General features: G+C 29.4%; 1 protein-coding gene across 5 annotated transcripts in view; it reads right to left on the reverse strand.

Annotated features, from left to right (window-relative positions):
* Positions 1-6: 6 nt before the first annotated feature.
* Wdr62 (WD repeat domain 62) overlaps positions 7-19,869 on the reverse strand; it is a 32,067-nt gene continuing 12,204 nt past the window's right edge. For all 5 annotated transcript variants that reach the window (XM_047056277.2, XM_075734280.1, XM_047056278.2 and 2 more), the window contains 11 exons: positions 14,919-15,010; positions 14,737-14,857; positions 14,562-14,654; positions 10,458-10,871; positions 10,033-10,398; positions 9,633-9,969; positions 7,387-9,575; positions 5,538-5,703; positions 5,233-5,358; positions 1,238-2,053; positions 7-1,166 (listed from right to left, as the gene is read on the reverse strand). In XM_047056277.2, the coding sequence (XP_046912233.2) occupies positions 670-1,166; positions 1,238-2,053; positions 5,233-5,358; positions 5,538-5,703; positions 7,387-9,575; positions 9,633-9,969; positions 10,033-10,398; positions 10,458-10,871; positions 14,562-14,654; positions 14,737-14,857; positions 14,919-15,010 (5,217 nt within the window). In that variant the 3' untranslated portion in view covers positions 7-669. The remainder of the gene's footprint in view (positions 1,167-1,237; positions 2,054-5,232; positions 5,359-5,537; positions 5,704-7,386; positions 9,576-9,632; positions 9,970-10,032; positions 10,399-10,457; positions 10,872-14,561; positions 14,655-14,736; positions 14,858-14,918; positions 15,011-19,869) is intronic.

The raw sequence follows: 19,869 nt of genomic DNA on the forward strand, positions 1-19,869 counted from the left end.
GAAAAATTAATTTATAAAAAAAATCGGCTAGATTTATTTATTTGATTTAAAAAAAAAATTAAAAACAAACAATGTATATGTGTGTAAGATTATATAGAAACAACAAATGTCAAATTTTAGTCTGTACAAATACGAAATGAATTCATCAATTGGTTTAAGAAATTTTTTTTTTATAAAAAAAATGAATGTGTGTGTGTGTGTATAAGATCCATTTTGGTTATCAATATTTGATTGACGATGAATTTTGGAATTATTCAATTATATTTCAATCATCATCACAGACTGCTATTATTAAGTTAGTCATGAATTTAATCATTAATTGTGAGAAAAAATGGGGGAATAAATATAAGAGAAAAAAAGGCAATGTTAATGTTAATGATTGAATGACATTGAATATAAAATGGCGATGTTAGAAACAAAAAGGGTAATTCAAATTGTTTGTGTAATGATTGAAAACGTAGGCGAAATCAAGAAATTCATCATGGATGTTGTTGGAAAATTCCTACCATTATTTTTGTATGCAGGCGTATCATCAAATAAATTAAATCAAAAAAAAATTCATTTAGTATAAAATAATTAATTTGTTAGTATAGAAAAAAAAGGTAATTATAGCTGCTGCTATGTGTTGTATGTAATGGACATTTCATGAATCATTTTTTTTGGTCATTTTCAATCACTATTCACATTATTATTATGATTAACATTATTATTGTTGACTATATTGGATGTTGACTGTTGCTGTGTGTTTTGGCATTGACCATTGATTGTTGTAGTAGAAGGTGTTGTTGAACCACCTTTTGTCATCTTTAAGAATGCCATAAATTGTTGAAACATTTCCTGTGTTTGAGGATCAGGTATATGATTATTTTGGCTGTGGCTTGCAGCGGTGGTTAATGAATTATTTTTATCATGGTTCCCATTAGTCTGTTTTAGTCCACCGTTATCATTATTATTAATAACAATATCTGGCTTGTTAGGGATGGTTGGTTTGTTGGGTGAAAGTCCAACTATTGCTTGTATATCTCGACTGACTTGACCAAGTGTTTCTTTCAGATAATCAACAATGGCAGTGTTTTCCGAATATGAAGCTCTTTCATGTATTCGTGAAGCATAATTGGTCAAAAAGTTCATTTCATTGACCAAATGTTGACATAAATCGAGTGACACTAATTATATGAAAATAAAAATAAAATAAATTTAATTAACTTTGAAGATTTTATCAATTTATTATACATACAAGGAATGGATGATGGATTTGTCATATATAGATCAAACCTATCATTCACGACTAATGCTGGATTTTGAGGCCACATTTGCCCACCAGCTGATACTCCACTGTTATTTCTTCGTCTTACCGGAGTATCACGACCAATACTTGCAAGATTGAATTCACTTTTAGATGATCTCATCGTATCCGCTGACCATAGCCGACGAGGACGAGCAGACTGTGTGATATGCTGATGTGGATTTTGAACATAATGATGATTTTGATAAGGATTCATCGAAACATTCACAGTGCTCATCATTGGACCGCCATTAGAATTGGAACTTCGACGTATTTGTTTAAGAATATTTGGTTTCGGTGGTGTAACAGGTCGTGGCCGTATTGCTCTATGTTCATCAGAATTATCATCATCTGAATTGATGGCTGAACCATCTATTTCTTCATCATCTTCAGTACTATCACCACGTCGAGAGGAACTGGCACAGGATATTGTGGCAGCAGATTTTCGAAATTGAGAAGGTGGTGCCGAACTACGCCCTGAACGTGGATTAATGATCATTCCTGTAGGTGAAACTGTTGACATAGGTGGTTTTAGGTGAGCAATAGCTGGATTAACAGGATGAGCAACCGATAAAGGTGTGGATGGTGGTGCCGGTGATTGATTCACAGCATTCCATAAACCTTGACGACAAAGTGTAGATTGTGAACGCATCATGTCAACTTTATTCAATGTATTCGTACTCGGTGTTCGTGATAATGAACCTGAATTTGGCGGTGTACCGGCAGTAGAACCGACACGTCTCTGATCCCAAAGTGGTGCAAATTGATCTGATGTGAAAAAAATAACAAGAAAAAATATAGATTATTTAGAGTTTATAAATAGAACATTTAAATTTTTTTTTCTGTTATGAAATCATTTTCTCTGTGCAGAGAGATATAAAATAAAAATAAAATTTTCAACCAGTTTCACATGAAATAAATCTTATGGATATTTTGAATACAGATAAAGAAAATAAAAATCTGTAACAGCACAGTTAAGGATATTAAAATTTTCACATATGAAATTTTATTTTTTTGAAAACCGCAAAAAGTGGCCGGTAAACAAAAATGAATACATACACACACACACACAGTAAATAAATTAACAAGATTGGTAAGATAATTTGGACACGATGAATGGAGAGATTGATGAAAGAATTAATTATAGCATCACAAGTAAATTATGGAGATGTGTGTTCAAATGCAAGAGAAACTTGACCTAATCAATAAATTAGTGACAGCATTAAGATTCAAGTATTAACAAACATTTTAAAGCGAAAAATTGAGCATTTAACGGAACAAATAAGAAAAGATGTAAAAACATCACAACAACAAACAAACAATGTGTGAGTATGGATTAAAAAATTATTGTAATAATACACACATCCGACCACAAACACATACCTACACACACAGACACATGCACACTTTTTTTTGATAACTCTATTCAAACGATCCATTTTTGGTAGTGAATTTTTCATTTGTTGAACAAATTGAATACATGAAAAAACAAGTTCATTGATAGGAAAGTTTGTCATTCGGGTTTTAGAGGCGAAAAATAGGTAGGTTTCATTCATTTTCTATTGACAAAAAAACAACAACAACATCAAGAACAAAAGAACATGGTTCCGAAAACCTGTTGCTCGTAAATATAAATATAAACACAATCCAAAAAAACGCACACACTTGATGAACAACAATGTATATAAAATATTGAATAGATTTTTAAAAAAAAAAATCTTTACGTCAATGATGATAATGATCGATGGCCTGAAAAAAAATAAAATAAAATTCAAAACAAACGAAATTTTGTTCATCGGCTGGCGTGAGAATATTCTATTATCTGGTCAGAGCCAATTCAAAAACAAAAAAAAAATTAAATGACCTAATTCGTAGATTTCGAGTGGAAAAAAAACAAACATTGATGCTAATTTTATATTAGGAATGAAAATTTAATTTTGGAAATTTAAAACAAAAAAAAATTTTTTCATCAAATCTAGATTAAAAGATAGCGGAAAAGCAACTGAATGATGATTATGATAAATACAGACGAAGCGGATTGGACAGATGTCAATCAAAATTAGAAAATCAAGACTACTTATTATATACATTGGAAACATTGGGAATAACTAATAATTAAATCAAAAACAAAAAATAAAATAAATAAAAATCAATCGTTACTCGATTGTAAAAATAAATTCAAAAAAAAAATCTCGAAATGTAAATGTCTATGATTATCAAAACAAAAATGGTACAAATAAAGATTGTGAACAAGTTGTTGTTGTTGTCGTTGTTGATGTTGGAGATGGCTAATTTGCTTGTCGATCCTTTCAGACGATGATGATGATAATGAATCCAAATTGTCGTTCAATGTTTATATTTATTCAAGTAAAAAAAAAATTAACGATCGATAATCACCATTAACCAAACAGCAACCAAAAAGGGATCAGTGAAAAAAACATCAAATAAATATTCAAAATATCAGACATTCGTACTAGTGTTGACCATCGATTTGATTGAATATGAACACTTATGACTGATTTTCACCATCATCATCATCATCATCATCATCATCAGATTCACACTTGGACATCAAAGTCTACTCTATTTTATTATCATTATCTCTTTTTCTTTTTCGTTGTACTCTTTGGCCAAATTGACAGCAGCAATAACAGTAATAATAATACACAATGATGATTATGGCTATCATTTTCAACGAAAAAAAAGATATAATATACCAGCAAATAAAAAAAACAAGTCCGCTTACCATCTGGAAAACAAAGCAAAACAAAACAAAACAAAAAAAATTCCAAAAATCTTGACCAAATCACGATCACTTTATCATAATCAACACATCTCATCATCATCATGGATATCACAATCAAATGATTGAAAAGGAGAAAATCGCATATATATTATGATGATGATGGTTCCGTCAGCAACTTGGCCAGAAAAAAAATGAAATGAAATATACTTTATTCATTTTTATGAATTGAATACAATGATGATGATGATGCTTCCTGCAGAGATCAAATTTATGTATTGATATGGTATTCAAGTATATGATGACACAAAACACAGACACACACACACTCACACACACAGATATATTATAATTATCTCCTTTCAGCGAAAGTAAAATAATATATGAAATTCTAACCTGGAAACAAAACAAAAGTTAAAATAAAAACAAGGTGCAACTCTGTAGATCAATATTTTTAAAATCTACAAATAAAGATTTATATAATTTCTTTGATTTTTTGTAACGAAGAAAAAAAAAATTCACCTACAACAACAATGATAATTTTGAACCTAAAAAAAACTATGAGCTAAATACATCTGGAATGGGAAAAAAAAGTTAAGACAATAATAATTTGCCCGAAAAAAAAGTGGTGGTGGTAATGGTGATGGGGGGAGAAACAAACGAAAATAAAATCAAATACCTATGATCATGATTGTTTTATTTGTGAAAAAATTCGTTTTTCTATTTTTTTCTGTTGTTGTTGTTGTTCTGTTATTATCCTAACATAAAATTTTGATTGAAACTAAAATGAAATGAACGATTGTACAAAGTTGGCCAAAAGAAAAGTACAATCCATAGTCAATTTGGAACGTTTTGAAAATGGTACATGTGCAATATGTACAATGTATAGGTGTGCAATATATACCTGAATGGACCGATAATTATGTATGTGTGTTTTTTTGTAGTATAATCAAATCATATAATACGCGTACACATACATAAATCCATTGAATAAATTTGTTATGATAACCGTGTCATTATGATAGTGCAATACAATGAAATTCACCATGATGATGATGATGATGATGATTAGTCAAAGTTAATTCAATCGAAAATCAAAATGTTTGCATAATGAAATGAACAATGTTTCAACAACATGAAAAATGATTATGAAAAAAAAAACAATAATATCCTGTCCATCTGAAAGAAACATTTGTGTACTTACAATTATTCATTGATGTTGCAGTAGCTGAATTATTATTGGCTCGATATATGCTCAATTTTCGTGGTAATGTACAGGATGAACGTGATAGATCACTCAATGAAATTGATTTACGGAATGCATCGACAGCTATATTGATGATGATGATGATTGATATGATTTGATTTGAATAATGGTCATCATATTGATGGAAACAAAATTGAATGAATATGAATATGAAAGAAAGAAAAATTGATTGAAATCGATTATTATGGTTAACACGGAAAACATATATACATGGTTATTTTCATAATGAAAAAATTACTTACATAAACTATGATAGGAATTTTCGTCATCATCATCGCCACTAGTTAGATCACCTCCACGATTTCTATGTCGAACAATGGAATTTTCATCATCTGGTGTTGAAAACAATGTTAATGCACGAAGATTGGCCACCGATCTAGAATTGGTCAATGATGGTGTTGAACCAACCTAAAAATACCAACCCAAATGGATTGTTCAACAAATGATTAATTAAAAATTTTTTTTAGATAGCAGAAAAAAATATAATGAACATACACAAAAAAAAACAATCAGATTTCAACTGATCAACAGTTTATTTTCTTTGCTGGTGTGATGATCATAATGATCATCAAAATATATTTAATATATACAATGATGATGAACAAAAAGATTTGGATGTTCATGAATTAAATCTACAACACACACACACAAAATTGATCGATGAACAGTGAAATTATGAGTATAATTAATGAATGAATGATTAACTTTCAAACATGGATGGATTAAATCACGGAATTCGATATTAAATATTAAATATATAATAGAAATGTGTCGTGAATTTGATGATCTATGAAGCTATCAATGATGATGATGATCATCATAAAAATTAAGCATTTTATGATTGATATATATTAAAAATATGCACATACACACAAACATACAGACGATATATATATATCATTTGATTCGTATAATGTCAATAAATAAACTTTCAAGTTTTTATCGTATCGTTACTACATGAAATGAAATGACTATATGATGAGTTAAAACAAAACAACAGACATTTGACGACGACGACGACGACAACGAATCGAAACGATCCAAATATTTGCCGCGTAGTTTGATGCACTTTGAAACACGCACATATACACAACAAACATAACAAGAGTTTCGATACTCGTTTTGTTTAGTTTGCTCATAGAGTCATGATAATGATGATGATGATCATCAACAACATTATTAGTAGTTCGCCATAGCATTGGCGCCCGAATCTCACAACTATGTTTCTCTTTTTCTCTTTCAATAATTTTTTTTTTAACATTTCTTCATTTCATTCTACCTGTGGAAGGCTATGGGATTGCAATGAAATTGTTGCATTGTATTTGTCTGTTGCTATCTGTTGCTACTAGCAGATGAAAGATATTCAATGGTGGGAGTCATTATATCGAAAAAAAAGAAAGAGATGTCCATTAAGAAGAAAAAAAACTCAATAAGAATAATAACTTGTTTTTTTGCCTTGATAAAATGGTAGACTCTTTTTCTAAACTAAACTCTTTATTGTGTGTGTGTGTGCGTGTGTGTGAATGGGGAGAAAAAAAAAGGTCGAAAAAGCAAATCACAATGTGTATTTGGACACCATTAAATTTATATTACTAAAGAATAACAACAACAACAAAAAAAAATTCCATTGGAACTTATATTCAACATGATAACAATAAGGTGTTACACAGGTTGTTGAGAGAGAGAGAGAGAGAGTTGTCCACTTTAAATCATCATGAATGTCCAATTGTCATTGTTTTTTTCTTTTTCTCTCTTACATTTCATCATTATCATTTATAACATTTATGTTGCTTTGTAATCATACACACGATAAAATCATCATCATCAACATCATCATAAATGAGAATACATGAAGCTTGACATAAGATTGTTTTTTTTGGTATATTTTTGGATCCACCAAAGAAAAAACAAACTAGCCAATGGACAATGGTAAATCCAAAATGAAAATTTTCTATTCCCGCTATTAGGCTATTATTCATGTTTATATAATATATGATCATATCGACATAAAGTAATGTATTTGAAATATGATTTAGTATGTGTATGTGTGTGAGATGGTGAGAGAAAAAGATAGACAAACAATAAACTTACCGATTGAAGACGTTTTTTAGCTTCGCTCAATGTTTTGGCCAACTCTTCACGTTTTTTCGACATAAATGGCTGTTGCGTTGGTGTTGATTTGACATTGTCTTTACTGGTGGTATCGACCAAAGTTGTCGTTACGCTTGATGAAATATTATTGGTCTTGGACGTTGTTGTTGTTGTTGTTGTCGTCGATGTCTTTGAATCCATATGCGTAATAATTGTATTAGTATTGGAATCCATTTTACTTATGTCTTTGTCGTCTTCCTCATTGGTAATTGTTGGTGATGATATAGAAGTTTCATTGATCGTATCCAATAAAGAAAATTTCGTCGAATCATTGTTGGTTGTTATTGTTGTTGTTGTTAAACCGTCTGGAGATGATGACGGATCTTGATTGATATCCGTGATATCACTCAATGTGGCGTCATCTGATGTTGTCTCATTATAATGATGATGATTATCTTTTCCATTCGGTGGTGAAGTTATTTTATTATTAAGTGATGATCTTGATGAAAGGCTTTGTCGAACATTTGGTTGTGGTGGTGATACTGAATGATGATGATGATGATGATTGACTAATGTACTGTTACTACTTAAACTATGATCAATTTGATTGATTCCAGAATCATCGGAAGCGCTATTATTATCAATATTACTTTTATCGATATTTTCAAACACGTTTTTCAAATAACGATTTCGTTGATCAATTCGTTCCAAATTTTCCGTACTCATATACAATGAATTGTAGCGATTTTTATCGTCTTTATTTTTACTTGTTTCAATTGTTGATCCTTCATCATCATCGTAAGGAACATCATTAATATTTGCCATCGATATAGATGATACCATTGAATAAGTATCCGAAACTTTACACGATCTTGGACGATCATTAGATACTTTGTTCACTTTATAAGAAGAATCATGGCTATATGTGTTATCTGAATCGGTAGTGTTACGATCATCGTCATCATCTTCAACTCCGCTTGACAATGAAGATTTTGTACGTGGATGATCTCGAGTAATAATCATACTAAGTCGATTATTTTGTCTAATCGAATCTTTAATCGAAGGTGAATTGATACCAGAGGGCGTTGTAGGTGTACTTCTGGATGCCATTGTTTCAAAATTATTGGCATAAGCTTTGACTAGACCAGGATTCATTTCATGTCCTTCTTCCACGAAACGATGAGCCCAACGTCCACGTGGTAATGTTTTGGAAAATTCTTTGTCAACATTCATAGAATTGTTGTTGGAATATTTTTCTCTATTCTCTTCAAACATTTGTTTTCGAACCCATGTGGGTAATGTTGAAACATCAAAACGATGATAAACGGATGGCACATCAGCCGTACCATTGTTGCCAATTAGTTCGTTCTGAATCGGAATATTAAGTGAACGATTTGTGATTGTAGTTGTATGGCACGAATCCGAAATCAATGGTAAACCAAGTTTGGAGGCAATTGCGTTGGTCATTTCGACTGGTAATCGCCAAATAAATATACATCCATCACCAGAAACAGAAATTAAATTTCGTCCATCTAAAGAGAATTTCAATCCTGTTACGATTTCTGAATGTCCACTTGTTGTCGCTAAACATTCACCCGTTTGATAATCATATATATAGATACTTTTATCAGTACATGAAGTGGCAATGAAAGTAATACTTGGATCAAAGGCTATCTTGATCAATGCTCCATCTTCACCCAATGATCCTTTGAAATTGTTAACATTCTTTCCTGTCCATACATCATAGGTACGAATTAATCGATCTTGAGATGCAGTGATGATATGATTCTTTTTCTGATCAACAGCCATATCAAAGAAAGTACATTTTCCGGCTACATGATGTTCTAGACGAAAATCTGATTCAGGATCTGTTTGTTTCCGAAAAATTAATGATTTATCTGCACCACAACTGATTAACTTCAAATTCATCGGATTCGGTTTACTACAAACAAATTTTACTGAGGTAATCGATGATGAATGATCATCAATGTTTTGTATGCAAGAGTATTGACGATGAACATCATAAATATGTATGAATCGATCACGACTAGCTGACACAAGCAAAGATCTTCCACAAGCTTCTTCATTTGAATACTCTAAACACAGGACTTCACCATCATGAGCTTCAATTTTGAACAAATCTTTTTGCATTTCCAAATCAAAAATACGAATATTTCCGCAACGATCACCTAAAATAAAAATAGCATTAATCATTTGAAATGAATTATAAAAATCAAGAATAGAACCTGAGGCTAAATGTTTTCCATCGGTAGAAAATTTGATTGCTCGAATTCCATTTTTACTATCATATTGATCTGAACTTTGCATAGAGCCATTTCCATTTGAATTGGATTTTGCTTGAACCAAATCCTGATCGCATAAATAATTTAAATCAGGATCCATGTAAAGTATTTTCATCAATTCTGGACTAAAAAAATTTTTCTTATAAATATAATTGGATGCTTTCGAAGAATTCATATCCATTTCGGTATTCCATATACGAATAGTATCATCACTTGAACAGGTAAGAAATGTTCCAGGTGGTAATAGATGGCGAGAACTTTTTGAATTGTAAGGATATACCTAATAGATGAATAGAAAAAAAAAAATTTTCTCAAAAACTCAAAAAGAAATAATTCAACTTACATCAATATCCCATATACAACTGGAATGATATAAAAATGAATTCAATTTTCCAATTCTTTTGATATCATTCAATGACCAAAAATATATACTACGATCTGAATAAACAGCTGTAACAACTTTATTATAATCATCATAAACGACTGCAATCGTATCGGAATATTTCGGTTTCATCATTGACATTTTGGCAATCGAATTGATTTCATTACGAGATGTGAAACCTTTCGCTATGTCGATACCAAGTTGATGTGGCCGTGGTAATGAACAGACAAATTCCAATGTTCGTGGCCGAAAACATCTTATCACACCTTGAGCACAGCCAACACAAATATAATTATGACTTATTGTTAAACAATTGGCAGATTCAGTCTGTAAAATGTAAAATTAAATTGATTAAAATCATCAAATTATATCTGGATACAAATTACCTTAAGCTCGACCCATTTATTCAACAAACGACGATTGTTGAATTCACAAAGAAGACCAGATTTGGTTATGGCATATGTTGATTCTAGATTAGAATTAGAATCACCGCGGCTACAGGCCACATCACAGAAATAATTATTCCGTTGATCACCAAGAATAGCATTTCTTCCCATCAACGGTAATGATTCGAATTTATTTTTATTGGCAATGTCATTATATTCAAGGTACCAAAATTTTACATGTCGATTACCAACGGTAACAAAATAATTTCCATTATCCGAAAATGAAATCGATTTAACCTTAACCGATACTTTATTCGACGCGACAACATGATTCGTTTTCCAATCCCAAACATTGACCATCATATCATGTTGTGATCCAATTGAAACTACATATTTTCCATCAGGTGAAAAGGCCTATATTTGCAAAAAAAAGTATCAAATATATAATTAAAATGAGATAATGTCATCAAAACAATGATGATAATGAAGTTAATGTGAATTTTTTTCAAATTTGCCAGTCTAATTTATTGTTGATTATTATTTCATCATGTGTGTAAATGATATTAATTATTCAAAAAAAAAGGTGACAATGAGAAAAGATGTCAAAGTACAAACTTCTTTATTTTCTTCGTAGTTTAGTTTTTTAGTTATTCGTAAGATCGTTTTATACGCCAACGCAAAAAAAAATTACGACATTTTTTCTCAATGCGAAAAAAACTCTTTATTTAATGTGATAATGAACTAATATAGTGAAAAAATTTATGAATGGATCGCCATATAATTATTGTTGATAATTAAAACGTAAAAAAAGTGGACTACAATCATCATCATTAATATTTTTATGTGATTTAATTATATGCCTGTCACACACTGATCACTGTAATGTTGTATATCATCCATCAATGATAATATTGGATTAATAACAAGAACAAATTGAATTTTGTTTCTTTGAATTGAATCAAAAACAAGGTATATTATCAATATATCAATCACATTCATGGATAAAAAAAATTAAATTGATCGAGAAAAAAAATTCACACAATTCAACGATTGATATTTTTTATTCTAATATAGCATCAATTTTAAATCAATCAATCAATCAATTGATCGATAGACCGGTGACAATTCACACACAAACAATACCAATTTTCTCTATGATCATTTTGGGATGAATGTCGGCTGGTATGCTGGATTGTTATAGGTGAACTATTTAAAAAAAATCTTAAAATAGAAAAAAAATGTACAAATAAATCTGACATCCTTTTTGGTGAATATATATGTGATTGTTGCGGCGAATAAAATGTGTTTAGTGTGTATGTGTGTCTTTTGCCCTATAGAAAAGCTATTAAGATGAATGAATGAGAAATAAAAACTAGACTAAACATTGGATCATAAACCAGAACACAAAAGTATACTATTCAATCACATCATCATCATCATATTGGCCAGGCAGCAGTGATTGTTGTTGAATGATTCATCTATGGAAAGAAGAAGAATAAAAAAAATTCCATTCAGTCACAGATGATGATGATGATGAAAGTAAATATTTGATGTGATGAACATAAACCTCAACCATAAGCAACGGGTTGTATGTATGTGTCCCTGTGTAATCAACAACAACAAAAATAATAATAAGATATATATGGGTCTTTACGAAAAGGATGTAGACAAAAAAAAATTTGACCGATGAACAATTGATGATTAGAATAAGCAATATGAAAAAAAATAAATGGAACATTCACTTGTTGTTGTTTGGTCGCACATTCAACAAATATAAAAAAAATTCGATGATAAAAAACAACCCTTATTGGAGAGTTCAAACCATAATCTACAACAACAATAGGCAAACATCATATAATAATAATAATAAAATAAATAAATGAATGTATGCATACATCATTGCAGAAGAAGAAATGAAACTTGAAAAAAAATTCTTCTTTCCCCATCAATTACACAAGGACATTATTATTATTATCATCATCATCATTCAAAATTCATATATCGTAATGATCAAAGTGATCAAACATCATAAAAAATCAACAACAACAACAATTTCAATCTTTCTTTGTCATAAATAATAATATTGGGAAAAAAAATGCTGAATCCAATCGTCGGTCATCAAATTTTTTTTTAGAACCAAACTATGAACAAAATGAATGAATCCAATCTACATGTAGGGAATTTCTTTGTGCATTTTTTTACACATAAAAAAAACAAATACAACAACAACAACAGTGAATTTGATAGAAAAAATGATGGAAACAATAAAATGATCAACCAGTTGGTTGTATTTGTTGTGTCTAGTATAGGCGCCTAGCAGGAGAAGAATGTCAATGCATGAACCATAATCACCTGAACATTTCAACATTTTGATTATTAATAAAAATCTTTTATGTTTTCATCAAAATGGTGATTTGAAATTGATTAATGTTATTTGTTGTTGCTGTTGTTGTTGTTTATTCGAATGATTTTCAGCTTCAGATATTTAAATTTCAAATCGTGAACATCTTTAGTATCTTTACAATCTATTTCCATCATCATCATCAACAAAAAATAACCCTTTTTCAACATGTTAAAAAAACAAGAAAGAAGAATCTTTATCTTTTTGTTTTTGTCATGTCACGATTGTTTTTATAAACATATTACGATTGATTTTATCTGATTGAAATGAGACTGCACGCAGCGGATATGTTTGATTATCAAATGTGTTTCTTAATCGTGTATCTAATCTTATCTTATCGATTTTTTTGTTCTTTTTATCAAACATACATACATACACATACATAAAGTAACAAAGTATATAAATCTTAATTCGAATATAAATATATAAAATATTCACATCATCTATGAATAAACGCACGAATCATCACCATCATCATTATCAATAAGATTGATCGACTATAAATGTCTAATTTGAATTTCAATGAATAAATTCAAAACAGATCAGATCAGATTAGATTTTAATCAAATGATGAATGAACTTTTTTGGTGTCTCTGGGTGTGTGTGTGTGTGCATATGATTTAAATCAAATTCAGTCAATCAGACCATCAAACAAAAAAAAAAACAAAAATAAAAACATAATGTGAACAAATCGAATACAAATAGTGTGTGTATAAATGAATAGCAAAAAAAATGTACGAATAAATCAGTTCACATTCTATCGTATCAATAGTTGATTGATACAATTTTTTTTGAAATATTTATAGGTGACGCATTCAAATAATGAATTACATAAACATTTAATCGATTTATTCACCTATATCAATTGTAGTTGTTGTTGTTATTGAATGAATGATTAGTTGAACATTTCATTTTTATTCCAATTTTGATTGGATCCATGATCTAGGTTCTAAAAAAAATATACGAAAATGAAAAAACTGGCAAAGAAAAATGACAACCATGATGGTCGAATCGGTTGAATGATAATTAACCGTCATTTTTGATGATCAAACTTTTTTTTTAGATTTTGACAGCCATAGTTTGATGATGATTGGAAGCCATCATAGGCTGATGATTCGATTGTATACACACACACACAAACACACAGAAACAACACATAATATAACAGGTATCGAAATTTTTACGGGTCGAAAGTTTTGACTGACCACCTTGGTTGTGTATGTGTGATAAAAACAACAACAATAATAATAATGATAATAGAATGAGAAATAAAACCAGTCCAATGTGTTATGTTTGTGAGACTGTCCTTTTTTTCTGCCCATTTCAAGATGATTATCATCATCATCATCATGATAGAGTTGATGATAATAATAATAGCAATATAATGATAATTTCTAACCCAATAAAATAAGATGATGAAACAAGAATAATCTGTAATTGAAAATTTGAATGAGAATGATGGCACATTCAACAAATTCAATTCAATTCAATGTTCTCAATCTTCTCTTTTATTGGAATAAGAAATGTAATAAAAGAAAAAAAAATTGACGACTGACAATCTGATGATCTGATCTGGAAAATATGAAAAGAATAACCTTATTTTGCATATGTAAATATAAACACAAATTCATATTCATATATAATGATTATTATGGTTGTGTCTGTGTATGTGAAAAGATTTGAAATATATAATTGATACATACCACACAATTGATACCATATTTGTGACCGGATAAGCATGCAACTTGTTCACCAGTAGATACTTCCCAAATTCGACATTGTGGCTGATGTCCACACTATATATATGTGGTTGAAAATTGTTTTGTTAATTATAACACCAGACATTTCGGAATATCGATAAAAAAAACTACAACTTACCTCACCAGTGACAATATATTTGCCATCTTTGGAAAATTTACAACATGTGATTGGTTTTTTCAACGAATTTATTATATGAAATTGTTTATTTTTACGTTGATTATATAGTACTAATACACATCTAGATATTAAAAAAAAAATTATTATTTAAAAGCAATGAATAAATAAAATCATTCACTTACCCAGATGTATACACAACAGTTCCAGAATAGAGATCACAGTCCAACGAAGCATTATTTGAAACGGTCAAGCCAAGTACACGATCAAGTCTGACCTAAAATCAAACAAATAAAAAAAAAACAAAACAAAACAAAACAGAAAACATTAGAAATTTGATTATCGATGCCATATTGATTGATGCTAAATTTAGATATCCGTGTGAATAGAATGAATTGATGAAAAGAAGAAAACACATTTGTATATATTGAAGTACAGTGATGATCAATTCGCGTTGGCGATTGGATGTTTCATGAATCATCATCATCATATAATCATCGGCATATATGAATGATTTTGTATTACATTAATATTCGTAAATATCAGATATCACATGTCAATTTTTTACATATTTTGCCTGAAAAAAATGATAATTTCCACAAGTACAATCTATCAAAACTTGTGGAAATGAGAAAAAAAAATTGGGATAGTATCAGAAGCAAAAACGAAAATTCAAGGTGTTGGCATACTCGATGGGCAGAAAAGAGTTTTGATTTGATTCATTCATTCATTCATTCACACAAGTCAAATTAATAGATAATACAACACGGTTAAATATGCCAGGAAACATACAAAAAACATCATTAATAAGAAAATAAAAAAAAGCCTCAAACAACACTAAATAGCGGGCAGAAGCATTCGGGGGATAAAAAATTTATGGAAAATAAAACAAAACAAAACAAAAATCTACAATTCAAATAAACTTTTCCATCGAAAATAAAAAGAAAGAAATCAACAACAAATCATGTGTCTGCATTTTTTATTTTCCGGTTTTTCTTTTCTTCTTTGTGCTCAATCACAATTTCAGTATGATAAAAATTCAAATTTAGTTTTTTTCGATGATTGACTCTTGATGATGATGATGATGGTCATCATCATCATTTTGATTTGTATTGATTGGATTAAATCGATTGGGAAAAAAAATTGTTATTTGAATACGATTCATGATGTGGATTGGAAACAAAAAGTATTCGGCCATAATAAATAGATGGACAAACAATCAAATCAAATAGCGGAACAAACAATGTAATGTTTTGTTTGTTTTCGTAATGGTTGACATTTTTTGTTTTGAAATTTTTTTTTTGACAACGGAAAAAAATCTAGATAAAAAAATTGTGATCAAAGAGAGAGAAAAATAGTTTGTGTTGACCAAAATTTCAGTCATCTATCAATCAATCAATTGCAATCGATTGAACAAATGATAGAAATTTGAGGACAGAAAAAAAGTTGGCAAAATCATTTCCACAGTATTTGAATCATTCATCACCAGAAAAAAAAATTTTAAAAAAATTGATCGATTCCAATGAAAAGCACACTATTTTTCAAACCTAGTCTCTCAAATCAATATGATCGATCAGATCAATCAATTATTTAAATATCGGAATAAACTTTTTTTTGTTTAAAAAAAAGAAGAATTTGAATCAAATTATGAAGACAAATTATCAAATTACTATGGTTTAAAAAGAGATGAAAAAAAATTATTCGTGATGCAATTTATTTAGGATAGATCGGCAAAAATATAAAGTAAAAATTATTAATAGATACATAGACACACACACACAAAAAAACGGTTCGATTTGTTCGAAAATGCGCTATCATTCTCCCCCGTATGGTTATATAAAATGAATATTTAAAAGAAGTGAAAAAATAATGCCCAAGGGTGAAAAAAAATATATAATATAAATTCGATTTGAAATCTAAACTTGAGAATTTAGTCTGGGTGCCTCCATCACGAATGGATGTTTGTTTGTTTCACACACAAACACACACACAGACTATGATCGATTGAATAAGATGTTTTTTTAGACGATAAATTCGAGTAATGAATGAATGGTATTACCAGTGACGGTAATTCAATACAATGTTTGAAATAAACATACTCTCCGGACGGAAGTGTATGTTATTTTTTTTTGTTTTGTTTTTCAACTAAAGAAAAGGTTTTAAAAACGGGAGGTAGACTAAAAAGCTATTTAAAAGCTAACAATTTACCTGTCTAGAAAACAAAAACAAAATGACCCATTTAGCAAATTTTGTATGTTGGCTTAAAACCCCAAACACATTAATGATTGACATAGCGACAATTCAATGGTCAAAACCGAAAAAAATAACAATAATTTACAAAAGATATGGCTATTTTTGTACAAATCTTTTTTCTAGAAAATATCGTACAACGACGATAATAGCAGCCAACTGACACACACAGATACGAGCATGACGATCATTTTCGATATATCAAATTATTTACGAAAAAAAATATAAATTATTGATTGAAAACCAATTAATCAATAAAGAAAGTTCATTCTCCTCATAATCATCATCAACGGTACTAATCGGGAAAAAATGAATTGATTAAAATCCAGGCATCAAATATTAATCGAAATATTTTAGCCATTCATAATCAGATAGGTCAACACACACACACAAAAAACATGTGGACCGATCCAGATATATTGTGAACATCATCAAACGGATAATCTGATGCCAATAATAATTTTTTTAATAATCAAAAAAAAAAAACATTGTTTATTAAGTAGACTATCATCATCATCATCCTCGTCATTATTATTATGTGATGGCATGAAACGGTTTCATCAATTCATTAAATGATGATGATGATCACTTGAATGAAAGATAATCAACGAAAAAAAAAATGATCATGATCTTTTTTTTTATTTTCTAAACTACAAACATCATACAGTCAGTATTATGATTAAGGTTGAGTCAATGAGAGAAGGAGAGAAATATCATCATTTTGGATCATTTTTTTTTTTGATAGTCATCAACTCGTAAACAGCCATCATCATCTGCATTATCATCATTGTTCGTTGATGTTTTATGGCCAGAAAATAAACAAAGAACTATTTTTTCAAAGATAAATTGCTAGAGATTAATTGCTTGCACACACACACACACACACAAAAACACATATACATATGTATATTCAAACAGAAGATTGCTCATCATCATGAATGCATGTTGTAGGTATTTTTTTCTGGATTTTGTAATTTTACCTTATGCATTATTTTTTGATATCTGCAAAAAAAAGAAAACACAATCCACATTCATCAAGGTAAAAGATTTTTTGACCATATAACTACTACTACAAATTCAGGTTGGGTAAATTATTTTAGATGAATTATATATCAGATGCCTACCACTGAGTTGAATGGACAACAACAACAACAAAAAAATCTGGGTGTATAGTGTGTATGTGCATTGGAATTAAATTTGGCTAATTTTTTTTCACAGCTATTATCATAGCCAAATGCATCAGAAAAAAAATTGGAATGTACAACAAAAAAAAGATGAAAACAATTCATTGTCCAGGCAGTGTGTGTATGGATGCAAATTATTCGTCCGACCATAACAAGAGAAATATTCAAAATTTATAAAAAAAAACTGGCAACAATCAACAGGCACCAAACTCACTGACCACTTAACATTATTTTTAACCAAAAAAAAAAAAAAAAAAAAAAAAAAAAAAAAAAAGAATTGTGATAACTTGTAAATAATAATTATTAGATATATTGATGTTAATAGATAATAATTGAAAGAAATTGGAAAATCAGGTGACCAGATGACCTAAAATTTGAAAAATGAAATGTTCTATTGTCTTGATGTGTTCGAATTCCATAGTATATCTATATCAATCTAGCTTGAAAAATCATGAAATGCATTTCAGGGCAAAAAATTTTATCCTTTTTTAAAATGCCGAAATTTGTTGTACGAAAAAAAATCTCATTATCGATTATCATCTAACAATAATTAAGATGATTATGATGTGATAGTTTTGTCGAAAAGAAAAACATCAGCCCATTCTTGATACAAATCGTATCGGCAAGTTTTGGGCCGAACCTTAATTTTTTTTTCAGGAAAAAATTAAAGATTTTTAAATCATAAAACATTTTTTTCCTTACATTCTTCAGGGGTAATTTTTTTCAAAAGAAAAACATAAAAACGATTTTAGCCTAATCTCCAAAAGGATTTATATAAAACCAATGTGGTGGCGTGGTAAAAAAAAAGAATTAAAAATCTCACGGTGATTAAATTTGTGGACAATTTTTATTTCACATAAAAAAATAAATAGAAATCCCATTTCAATTCACCAGCAATATATTCTAGAATCGTGTTTTCGGACCCGAAATGACAAAGATACATTATCTCATCACAAATTCACATAGAAAAAAAGATCAAAGTTTAGGTGTGAATCATTTTCTTGTTATTGTTAAATATATTTCGATCATACAACAACAACAACAACAAAAGTGATTGCAAATAAGGACACGCACAACTACAATTCCAAGATAATTTCAGGACTGAAGCAAAAAAAACTTATACTTGATTATGATGATAATGATCAAAAAAGGGAGAGATAGATTTGTTTGAATCTGAAATTATAAAACGCCACACATATCCGGGCGTTTTCTCGTTTTAATTCATATATATGAATCAAATATAAAGAATTAATCTTTAACATTCAATATATATTGATCTAATAAGTTCAATCATCATTGGATGGACAATTGCATTGTAATCATCATCAATCCACGATTAAAAACCGGACTGATTCAATGATGTATATATATTAAATATTCAAACTTTTTATTCAATGAATAAAATCAATTCATTCTCTATTTTCAATCATCAAAAGTTCAATTCAATCACTCGAGATCAAGATCCACAAGCTAATCGATCAATTTTTTTTACATTTCAAAATAATGCCAATATTTGATGATACAAAAGATTTATCTAAATATAGGATATATCAAACCAATCGAAATAATCATCATCAAGATCTGAGAAAAAATCTGATCTGTATTTTGTTTATTACATCAATGATAAACAAATGATAGAAAAATCTTATTAACAAGCTCAGGATTTGATTAATTAAAATCAGTGGTGCTTTAATTAAAGCGG

The sequence above is a fragment of the Dermatophagoides farinae genome, chromosome 1, assembly GCF_024713945.1.
Source record: "Dermatophagoides farinae isolate YC_2012a chromosome 1, ASM2471394v1, whole genome shotgun sequence".
Lineage (NCBI taxonomy): Eukaryota > Metazoa > Arthropoda > Arachnida > Sarcoptiformes > Pyroglyphidae > Dermatophagoides > Dermatophagoides farinae.